Below are 12,122 nucleotides of genomic sequence, written 5' to 3'. Positions count from 1 at the left end.
CTGTGCTCAATTCTTCTGGCATACTTTGGTCTATAATTCCAACAATCCAAGAAGGAGAACCAAGGCGTATTGGATTTTAATCTTAAAACTAATTTTCCCAGAAGGTTAGGACTTGCCCTGCATCATTTCAGTTCGAAGGAAATGCTAAAGCCTTAAGAGAAATTCAGTGATATAACAGCCTTCCTCCCCGCAGTTTGTTTTCTTTAGGATTCTCTGCGGCATGCGCTCCAAAGTTCACCAGGAAAGCTGAGGAAACGATCTATTTCTCTTTGGTGCAGCAGAGGTCGAGCCTAAGCATGAAGTGCACGGATGCGGGCAGCTACGTGAAGGAGGGGGGCCCCACCTGAGGGAGGCTTGCTACACTCATGCCACAGCAAAGAACGGAAATGTGCCTCATGTTAAGAATAACACGGTCATGCTGTCCAATTTGAGTTTAGGATTACTGGATCAAAGCAGCCAGTTAGTGTCAGATTACCGGTTGATCCCTCTTAATCCCCAACCATCTTCATATTTTTGGATTCAATTCTAATCTTTTTAATGTTGGAATCGGAAAACTAAAACCACATTTTTTCAAAAGTAAGAATGACGATCACAAGATGTGGTCCATGGTTCAAAGTATTTTTACTACAGTCAATTCCTCTACTTTATTTACTTTATTTTAAAATGGAATAGTAATGAACATTATTATATATGTATTATTATTGTTGTTGTTGTTGTTGTTGTTATTATTGTTTCCCCGTTCTTTAGCAATGTATTCATTGTAACGTCCAAGTGTTTTGTCAGCAGCAGAACTACTACAAGTCACTTCAAGTCGCGGCCATTCTAGGAGTCGGAATCGCTTCCTGTAAAGGCAGCCTAAACCTGTAGGACTCAAAAGCAAGGAATCAGAGTTGATGGGAAACTCGCATCTCCTTACAATGGTACAGACAAACTCCCTTCAACACACTTCATCCGTTTCCCAACTGACGTTTTTACGGACACAAAAGTGAAAAATTATATTAGATGACAGAAAGCCACTGCGGTAACAACAGGCTCCGACATAATTTCTTTATGGCTTTAGAGACTTTAATACTTGTTCATCTCAAGCATCCCCAAATCTTTTCCCCATCTTTGTTTGTTTGTCTTGGTTACGCTACCACACCTTTAAATCACCTCACATTATGTCAAGATTTTATTCTCGAGTCATGTTGTCTTTGTGCCGCTGTTTAACCGGCCTCCAAAAGTTTTCATCTGCTCCCCTCCTCCTCTCTGTCCGTGGGGGTTCTGAGGACAAGATGACTAAAGCAGATGCAGCCAAGACTGCGTGTTCAGCCTTGGCAGCGGAGCACTGTGGAAGTACAAGGAGAAGAATTTTTCCAGTGTCGGAAGTCCATTATTGGCCTGGATGGAGAACGTGTAAGGAGTTTTTGAGCCTCAAGTGCTTTTCGCTGAGACGTGTTAAGATGGTGAAATTTTACTTTTAACCACAATTTCAATTCAGGATGGTTTGAGGATCATGTATGGATACCTTCCTACAGTGCATCTCTCCACATCATCACTGACTGTCATGTATTTCTGTTTTTGTGCTTTTGAATTTAAATGAATACTACAACTGTTTTATATCATTTAAATTGATAGAATTTCAAATTGTACTCACATTTGTTATACTCCCCCTGAGTTTCATTGAGACCCTTCTTTGTACGACATCATATACGTTCATATTATACTGTATTTACACAACAAGTTTAACAAGTCATGTTCTTTTTCTGTTCAACGATTCTTCAATTTTGTTCATTTTGTTACTGAACAAATAAAATTCTTTCGACAAATAAGATGACACAGAGGTTCGTCTTGTTTGTGAGTGAGGGAATGAATTGAGCTGTAAATGAGCTTGCTGTGGTGGCTAGTGATATTCTCATGAAGCTTCATGAAACAGTGTCCTACTTTTTCGAGCCTACTAGACGGCACTCTCTGCACTAAAGTCTTTGTATTCTATCCATCGTTTCAATGAAGCGTCACATCATTCTTAAATGACAATAGGGAGCCCTGAAAATGAGGACACTGTTTCATGAAGCCTCATCAGCCTCATGATGGGTGGCAGACGCTCAATTGGTCCTGTGACCTTGGAGTTCAAAGAAGAAAGAGGGATCAATAAAATTCCATGATCTTAAAGTCAGAACATTTATGTCTGAAAATCTGAGTTAACACCAGCCATCCTCAGGGGAAAAAAGCATATTAGTAGGTTTAAACAGATAAAATGGATAATGAATTACATCATTTATTTCGTACTTGACCTAAGAATTTCGTACTTGACCGAAGAATTTGTCAAACAAAAACCAAGTAGCTTCTACCTGCGTATCACATTTCACTTTCTCGTCGAAATGGACATCTGCCTTCAGAAATCCTGGCCATGTGCGTCCCATGTGTTGTAGCTTTCTTCCTCTTCATGCCAGTAACTTGGTTTACAAGCAAGCGGAGGAACGTTTGGAGCAAGTCTGTCTCATGGATTAATGGTAATCTTTGAAAATCCAGAGAACAAGAACAAGGAACAACATTTTTTTCAAAGCCGTAAATCTAACCGCTCTTGGAAACAAATCATCACCTTGGAAACAAATTTCTAGTTTCAAAGACGGAATCTTCAATCCACAGACCTGTTTCCTTGTTGTGATCCGACGAGGTTTTGTTTTGAATGACTAAACTTGGCGTCAAATACCCGTATATGGCTTCAGAAGCGTATAAACCTGATGCCCTCCGGATTCATCGTTGTGCAGCCAGAGAATCTAAAGTCAATTTATCCTGGCTCGTGTGATATTTGACAATCCTCTTCCTTACGATAAAAGTGAGGGATGTGCAACTATAAAAGGAGCTTCAACTGGCAGAGATGTGCTAAACATTGCAGATCTCTTGATAGGGTCATCAGAGCTTTGAGAGTCTTCTGCTGTTTTCACCCGAGTATCTCATTACAGGTCTTTCTCTTGTACCTATTGCCTGACTCATTCTGGGGAACATTTTGAGGTGTGTATTATGGCTGATAAAATGACTATTAGATTAATCTTTGGAGTTACACATTTTATTGAGGGACACCTCGATGAGACGCAGTACTGAATCTTTGACTTGGAGGTCATGACAGATGTACACAAGTCACTTGGTTTAGCCCAACTGCAGCGGTGCACAGCTTGAGTGAACCACATTATCCAGCCATATAAACTCCACGCTGTGAGCGCTTAAGTCCTTTGGTAAGAACTGCCATTGAACTGCCAATGGAAATGGAACATGGTGCAGGCAGGCAGTGCGAAGACGTCCTGAAACCACTGTATCAGACTCTGTACATAGCAAGTCATGATCAACTAGTTCAAGTAAAGAGGTCCAGAATGAGTGGCGTGTTGCTGCACCACCGTCACAGTGGAGACCTAACAATGAATTAAAGAAAACGCCCACGTTTTAAATAATAAAATGAAGTAGATTCGTACATTGAGCTCAGGCACAAAGCCAGTGTTGCATATGAGACTGAGCACTTCATGCTCGATCACCACACTAGTTCCAGCAGAGATGACATGTCTGTTTAGTTTTATGTCGCAGCAGAAATTCACGCAAACCCAGATCTGGTCCAATCATAGCAGAGCAAAACAGTGACATTCTATCTTGACCTGGCAGTTGGGCATATCTTGACTGCTCATATGCATTTTCAGTATGCTAATATACACACTTCTGGAAATTTAAAGATTTTTTTTGCCAAGGTAGTGTGTGTAGATCTCATGGATCATCACCTTCTTGAGCCTATTCGAGCTTTGCCAAACCTTTGGTAATTGAGTTCCTACACATCTAGGAGCTATGTCTTTGTACTTGTTCATTTTCAACAGCAAGAAAAATGTGAAAATGCTGGACTTGGTTGAACTATGAAGTATTTGAGATGGTATGCTCTGGAAAACAAGATTTAATTGCGTCACTACAACTTTCCTGAGCCATTTATTCATCATGGCACCAGTCGGATCCGTGTGGTCAAGTTACTACTCTGTGGACAATGCCTTTTGGGGAGCTACTTTATACTTCATACTGTATATATTTCACATGTTGCTATCAAGGTCATTGTGCAGCATTGAGCATACGATGTTGTACACACAGCTGAATGTGATATACTGTACATGGATTCGTGAGAAAAACCTACCGTTAAACTGCATGACAAATGAATGTATTCACACAAATTCACAATGTTGTCATTTCGTCCATCCCACAGGGGACTAGCTGTGACAACCCCAGGCCCTATTCCAGCCCATTCCCCTTACGCTGTGACAAATTTTGGTGGTTTAGTTGCTTCTGGGAGTTTTTCAAACGTGGAAATGATCATCCATACTGACAGTAAAACACAGAAATGCTTCATCTCTAACCATCCAACCTCAGACTTGCGATTCTCTTGTCATAAGAATGAAGACTGAAACGCTTCCAAAGACAAAGCACCATAGCATGGTCGTTTTAAAAGTAGCTCAATAACTCCCAGCCATTGAAGTGTAAATATAACAGTGTGACTGGTGCAATATCTAGCCAATAGTGTATTGCTGCAACGGACGGGACACAAGGGAATCTAAAGGGGGCCACACAATGACTATCAGGATGTTTTTGTCCCGATTTTACAATAACTCTTATAAGATTTTCCTCCTACAGAATTCGTATTTCTGGGATGTGATGAGTGAATTTGTCCTGATAATTGTTAGGGCCAACAATCTGAAAGATTATTATGACGTTTCTCCTGGGATTTTTCTGTTTAAAAAAAGAATTAAAACCACCATCTCCAATATTTTTGGCTTGGAGGACGAGCTTCTCGATCGGTGCTGGTACAGAATTTTTATGAGTGTGGTGATCTGCGCTGAGGTTATCAGGGCGCAGCACAGACATAAAAATTGACCCCAGATTTTATTGTTTTGGGTTTTTTTTATCATTAAGTCTGGACACTCATTTAAAAAATCCCTTTTTGGCCCCCTCAAGAAAAAGAATATCAGTTGCCTTTAATGATTTAAAGCAGAGTGATGTATAACAATGGGAACAGTGGGTTGGATTTGATGTTTGTATAAAGTTTCCTGTTAAGTCGGCCATTATTTGCTCTGATTGTCATCACCCCTCTCTCGCAAACAACACTAATGTACGTATTGACAAAGCGTTTGGCGACAACTGAAAGTGTTTGCTGTTCCCTCCTTCATCCCTCAGTGTCCTCTGGAGGAAACAACTGGTGTTTCTGCTCCCATACAGGAAGGAGGAGTCGGGATGGGTGTGGAGAGAGGGGGGCGAGAAAACAGCTGTCTCTCTCATTAGCTCCGTCTCTTGACCTCACCACCCCTTTACACACACACACACACACACACGTACAGGGCGATGGAAAGCCAATTACCTGGAGCTTTTAGCACCTTGTGAACACGATCACAGCTGTTTCCTGTCAGAGTTGGATTTCTCGGACTGGAAAAGCTTAAGTAAGAAACATTGGCAACGATTAGGAAGGTGAATATTCCACGTGTTCCCAAAGCGGTGACATGCTGTAGGAAAAAGACCACGGTGGGAAGTCAACAGTCACAACACCGACTCTACCATGACCTCATCTCTGTTTTGAGAGTCAGTATCGGCATGTATTGGTATCCTTTTTGTTTTCAGGCAAATGTGTCACTGCAGAATTTCATTCATGTTTGCTTACGCTACGGCCTCCTTCCTGTCCAGTTTCCAAGCACATGCCCTATTTTGGTGAGCTACTTATTCAAAACTTGTTGGCCTCAGGTATTGATTCCATTTAGTGCTTTAAAATTAAACTTTTGGATCAATATTTCCATCTCATTTCAACTTGTTTGCCTACGCAACATCAACGCATTTTCAGTTTGTGATGGGCTGATCAGGCTTCATGAAACAGTTATTTTCAGGGCTCAAAAGGGGACGCTGTCTGTTTAAAAATGATGCGCGGTTTCATTGAAATAGTGGTTCAAACTCAACTATTTTTGTGCAGAGAACAGCATCATGTGGGCTCCGAAAATGTTGACACAGTCATCAAGCCTTATTAGCCAATTGCTAGCCACAGGTGGGCGGAGCTACGCAGGTGACGCAGAAGAGAACCATCACATGGATGGGTAGAAGCTTTTTTTTGTCAGGGCCAACTTAAGAGTAAGTAGGAGGACTGAGGCGAGTGGAAACACAATGCAGCGCTGTGCTGAAATATGGCGTGAGGCAAGTGTCATTTGGGTTTGCGTGAGAGTTGGCAGCCCCGTTTGTCATGCCACAATAATGAAGCTATGATACAATAATCTCATGTTGTTATTCTGCATGTTGTGAACTGAAGAAGAAGCCATATTTTTTCCTTCTATCCTTGTAGCTCCACCCAATTGTCGCACCACCCACTTTAACTATGGCACTGAAATGTTGTAAAGATGTGGTGCTGCAGCTCAGTACTGACACTGGCAACTCAATTTTTTTATTCTCCTCGTGGTGTTAGCTATAAGCGGCTAGTTGGGCTACTGAGTGAAATAAAAAATGGCTTTAGAAGCAGGAAGTTGCCAGTTTGAATTGTGGTGAAGTTCTTTTTTTCCCTTAGGTTTAATCCTAACTTGACCAAACGTGAGTTGCAAAGGGCTTTTAAGTAAGGTGATGGGTTTGCTTTCACAGATCTTATTTCACCACGATCAATGTTCAAAACATTGGGGCTTCTTGAGTCTAGGACTTGTTGAACGTCCATTGGTGGCAGATTCTACGTCCCCCAATATAAGTCAAGGGGTGTTGACCCCAAATATCTGTCTAAATTTACACTCTGGCTTCTCCATCATGGCCACCAACAGGGTCGGCCACCCACCGTGCCCCTCACGAGCCTCTCTCTTTTTGCACCTTCAACAAGAGAACAGCGAGCAGCAGATCTCCAGTTCAGAACAAAGAATAAAGTCTATTCTTACTTTTTAATTGTGCTGTAAAACCCCAAAAAAGATGGGGATTCTTAGCTTCACTGCGCATCTTGCTTGGAGCCGCAGAGACGCTGGTAAAACTTTACGACCCTCCTCTTCTGAAGGCGACGTTTGTCAAATCTTTTTCAGCTTATCTGATAGTTTCTGATGAAGTTTACATGAAAAGGGTTGCAGCGTGAGGAAGAGCAGTCGGGAACATGGGTGTAGTTCTCCCACAGCCACAGACGCCTGTGAGAGGATGGGAGAGGGCTGACAAAAGGGGGAGGAAAATTAGGCTGGCCAGCATTCTTCTCATTTAAAGCTGTAACTACAGGAAAAAAAAAAGCACTCACGCAGTCTGGGCTGGGTCTGCTTGCTGCTTACAAGGAGAGGCGCGCTCATGGTGTTGCAGTGATAACCCGAGAGCTTTTTTTTTCCTTTTCTTTTCATCCCTTTTTCCCCTTTTCTCACACGGACGGCTCATGTCTGCCTTATAGACATGATGGCTTTTGTGCATTTGAGGACTTTCCTATTTTTGGCGGTGTCCATATCTCAGGTTTTGTTTGCTACATGTCAAGTCACCGGTGACGGTAAGTGTCTTCTGTTTGTTGCTGCTACTTCTTCTGCTCAAGGCGCAGCTTCTTTCTCAGACTTTTAGGGAGTTTGTGGATGAAAAAGTTGGAAATGTTGAGACGCTGGACTGTGATTGCTGGTGATGTCACCTTCAGGCACTGTGGAAAAAAAAGCAGGGAAATGAGCACCTTTGCGGTTTACTTTGACTCCTGCACCACTTTGGAACATTCATTATGTTTTACCGCAGCCGCCCCCCTTCACTCCCCCCAGAGTCGGTCTGTATCACACATCTGCAAGAACCATTTCAAATGAGGGAAAACATGTTAATTCGGTGCAGATGTGAGGAGACACGAAGATGTTGGATTCTCTGAAACAGTGGAACACCTGAGAGGTTCTGATCATGAGCTTGTTTTGTTGAAGCTGTGGTGGCAAAGTGAGGATTTTTTTATGCTTTAATAGGTGATGTCATTGTTCACCGACATTGGAAAGTTGATTTATCAAACAGAACAGTTAAGAATGACAGTTAATATAGTAGAGCTTTAGGCATTATTTATAAGTTTTTCTTTTTTTTTCAATGTCATTATTTGCGTTAGATTGTGGAATAGCATTGCCAGAAAGTGCTCCCCCTGGTGGTACGCGTCAAAACACTTTGGTTTACTAAAAGTTTTTAAATATAAATGGATGTCGAGGAGGTTTTGACAAGTCACCAAATTCATTTCGTTTTTTTTTGTTTTTTTTTTGCAGATATGTGAAGGTTAATTGTGAGTCAGTTTTGAGGACTTCAAAAATCTGACTTGAAAAAGTGGCAATATTTTGAAGGTCTGAAATCTGTGCCTGCTTTATGACCATAATGTTTTGCTCAAAACATTGTGGCAATAACATTGTTGACATTAGCTACTTAAACTAGCATGTAGCTCCATTAGCATGTCTGTAAAATACACAATAAAAGTGGGCAGAGAATGTCAAATAACCAGCTATAAATCAGATGTATTTCATCTATATATAAGAGATGGAACATAAGCGCACCTTTCTTTTTATGTCTGATGTTTACCCTTGAAAAGAGTAGCATTTGACAAACAGTATCCAAAGTTAATGCCAATAGATGCAAAATTTGTGTGTTTTTGATTCAACAGTAATAAGTCATAAACAATTCCCCATTTATTTTAGCTTAACCGGATTAAAATCCACCAACATTGCTCATCGCATTTACTCATCTTAGATTTGAAATGTAAGCTTCAAACTATTTAATTTACCTACTTGCGAAAAAGCAGCTAAAACTGAAATAATTTGCATCAAAACTGTCATTCATTTCCGGGTTTTTTTTCTGTTTTTTTTTAAACACATGCAGCGGTCTTTCAAATTGTCATCTTTTTACAGCAATTGTAAATGAAATGTGTCTGTTGACTTTACAACTTTAACTTGATCCTTTAGGATGAACAGATTTAAAGGGTTTTTGCTCTCTTCTTTGAGTTCAACACAAAACTGCACACGCAGCAACAATCCCACCATGAATCTATGCTGCACTTTTTAACTAAGAAACTCTACACTTGAGTGATAGACTGTTAGACAACAAAGCTGCACCATGACTTGTGAAAACAGCTGCAGCTGCAAACGTGCTTTTTTTTTTTTTTTTAATAACTTCTTTCCAAGATCATCTACTAGGGTACTATTCATACAGCGTCCATCTTAACTTGAATGTTCCCTCAAAAAGTTAAGAAATGACAATGGAAAGACTGACTCCATTGACAGGTGTCAAGTCCACATTGGAACGTTGTTTGTTGAACGAGTTGACTTGGAGGTGAACATTCTGCTGTCTGTTGGACCCGTGTGTCACCTGGATGCCAGACCATGCTGAGATATCACATGTGGCTTTAGATCCACTTAACTGTAACTCCCATTTAATGAGGCTTTTGTAAGGAAAATTAAGGAGCGGTTGCCATTAGCCAGCAGACCCCCAACAACCCTGTGACTTCAGGGAAGTCAGCAAAAAAGAGCACCAGGAAAGGAGGTCTTGCGTGTCCAGACTTTTGCGGAATTTAAGAAAAAAAGAGAAACAATCGAGCGCCTTTGAAGACTGAGGACACGTTTCAAGCAAATGTGGAAGTCGGCGCAGTTGAGCAGATCTGGATATGAGAGTCAGATGTTCCAACATGTGCCGACGGTTTGCTTGAACTGGAGGATTATTTGGCAGTTGAGATCAAGAAACAGGGAGCTTGGAGCTGCCGGTCCAGGAAGCGTGAGGCCAATGGAGATTACCTGGGGTTGGAAGTGGAAAGGACTTGAGAGTCTAGATACATTGTTACAGCTTTGAACTCTACGTTTAATCCGGTGCTTCCATACATTTTATCAAAAATGCTCCTGATTTATGGTTGTAAACCACTTGAAGGTATTTTCTGATGAAATGCTGTTGGAGGTGTGTGAAGAAATAATGGGTTGTGACGACACATCATTCATGCCATCATTTTAACCGAGAGAACAAGAAGTGAGCAAACGCTAGAACAGTCTTGTCTGCGGCAGCATTGTTGTGCTAATGGCTACAGCCAAGTTATTAATATTATTAAGTCACTTATTCAGGACTATTGGCTATTTCATCTGTATCTTTGATAATAAAAAATACTACAGGTTCTTCTCATTTTTATGAATATCATACACTTAAGGCCCATTCATGCTCCTTTTACATACAAAATTGTACCCGTCCGTTTCAAACAATGTTACCACCAGGGGGAGCAGCCCAGAGTCAAACGTTTATGACAACAACAAACTCCAAAACCATCATGGCGACTGTGAAAGATGTGTTGATAATGTACTTCTTGCACGAAAGAGGAAACAGAGGCAGCGTTGTCGGAGGCGTTGGTCATGAGGCTGTTAAATATATTGCAAGTGGAAGACGGAGAATTTCCGTCATTGTTATGTCTTCTTTGTGTTGCATTAGCGTGACGTATCGGATAGTAACAGTGACGCTGCCACCATGGTTTCCTGTGGTACTGCACCTATCCACAAGCTTCATGGAAACATGCAGGAATATGGACAAAATGAAGGCAGAGCACTGACGGAAGGCTCCGCCTGTATCCGTATGCAACATTGAGCATAGTCGCAGCTTGCAAGCTGTTGTCATGTAGCGACTACCAAAAAGCCAAGCTCAGACCAGATAGTGTTTTTCAATTTCCAATGTTGACAAAGAGTTCATGAGAAATGCTTTACCTCCTCTGATAGTGCTCAGATGAACTTCGCCTGAGAGATTGCTGACCATTGTTGATGATGTCATCACTGTTGAATTCCTCAATTTCATTTACACCAATTCAGTAGTCAAAAATATAACATTAAAGTCTATTTATGACAAGAAAATGAGTCTTGAGTCTTGAATGCAGCAAGTAACGCAACAATGCTATATAGCCTCATGTTCGCGACAGCTAGCCGACAGTCCAAGTCCATGTTTATTCCCAACACTGCTCATTGGTTGGTTTGAGGTTTGGAAAAAAATATTTTGGAGTCAAAGTGGTGATCTACTTATACAAACCAGTAGCTGACTTCACGTCCCTTATGAGATGTCAACAAAGGAAGGATGGGGGGAACTTTCCAATTCAATAAATCCACATGAGGTCATTCTTGTCTTTCCTAAATTGCTTCCAGTTGTTGTTGCCACATCACTGACATCACAACAAATGGAGGGTTTTCTACCCAATAGTTCCAAACCTGTGAACCTGACCAGCTCTGCAGACGGCGCTTGATGAGAACCACATGCTGCATTTTTGGGCTATGACTGGATTACACGCCTCCTTTCTGTCGTCCTCGCCCCGGTGTTGAGGTCCTGTATACACGTCTCTCCGGGACACACGGTTATCTGAGGTGCAGGACCGTCATATAGAGCATACACTGGAGGAGATTTTACTTTCTTTGTGTCTGGGTGCTTCATGGGAACTTATAAACCAAATTATTGCAGTCAGCAAATGGAGGCTTGGGGTGAGGGGGGGATGGCTTCCAGATGTTCAAATACTCACATTGGCAGTATTCGGAAAATATTACTGAAAAAAGGCGCAGGAACAGATGAGGGGGAGGCGGCACGGGGGGGAGCACTTGGCTGATGTAAGACGTCCCATTGCAGCGGGAGATTGATGTTCGCGCTTTCTGATGAATAAACAGCTTTTGTGGGATGTTGACTTTTTCTTCTGGATTGTTTGCATCCGCACAGCTGAGATTTTGGGTGAAGGAGGCACCATGACTGTGTCTCCCATCTCTCTCTCTCTCTCTCTCTCTCACAAAACGCCCTGCTGCCCTCCAAGGTGGGAGGACTGACGGTAAACAAGGCTGGCAAAATGACTGTCATCAGATATTTAATATAAAGTGCAGCGGGTCATCATTTGCTGAGCTGGATTTCCATGAGTTGTTTTGTTTTGTGTACAAGGTGGTGGAGGAAGTCATACGGATTGATGTACATGTACATGTTGTTGAGGGTTATTCTTTGTAGTATATATATATTACGTTTTAAATGTTTAGTTTTTCTGTTGGCCATTTTAATATCCTTGGTTTAAATGTTTTTTTCATGTCATGTTTCTTCCCTAAGTTATTACTATTATTAGTGTGCATTATTGTTATGATTATTATTAGCAGTAGTAGTTGTAGAAGTAGTCATCGTTTTTGCAATCAATCATTTACAACCTAAATTAGGGC

At 41.4% G+C, this 12,122-nt stretch overlaps 1 protein-coding gene across 1 annotated transcript in view; it reads left to right on the top strand.

Annotated features, from left to right (window-relative positions):
* Positions 1–7,243: 7,243 nt before the first annotated feature.
* col5a2a (collagen, type V, alpha 2a) overlaps positions 7,244–12,122 on the top strand; it is a 37,465-nt gene continuing 32,586 nt past the window's right edge. The window contains exon 1 of the mRNA XM_053877501.1: positions 7,244–7,471. Coding sequence (XP_053733476.1) covers positions 7,381–7,471 — 91 coding nt within the window. The 5' untranslated portion in view covers positions 7,244–7,380. The remainder of the gene's footprint in view (positions 7,472–12,122) is intronic.

Source organism: Synchiropus splendidus, chromosome 10 (genome assembly GCF_027744825.2).
Source record: "Synchiropus splendidus isolate RoL2022-P1 chromosome 10, RoL_Sspl_1.0, whole genome shotgun sequence".
NCBI classification, from domain to species: Eukaryota; Metazoa; Chordata; class Actinopteri; order Syngnathiformes; family Callionymidae; genus Synchiropus; species Synchiropus splendidus.
Note: the sequence above shows the minus strand (reverse complement) of the source record. Positions and strands in the feature narration are given on the sequence as shown.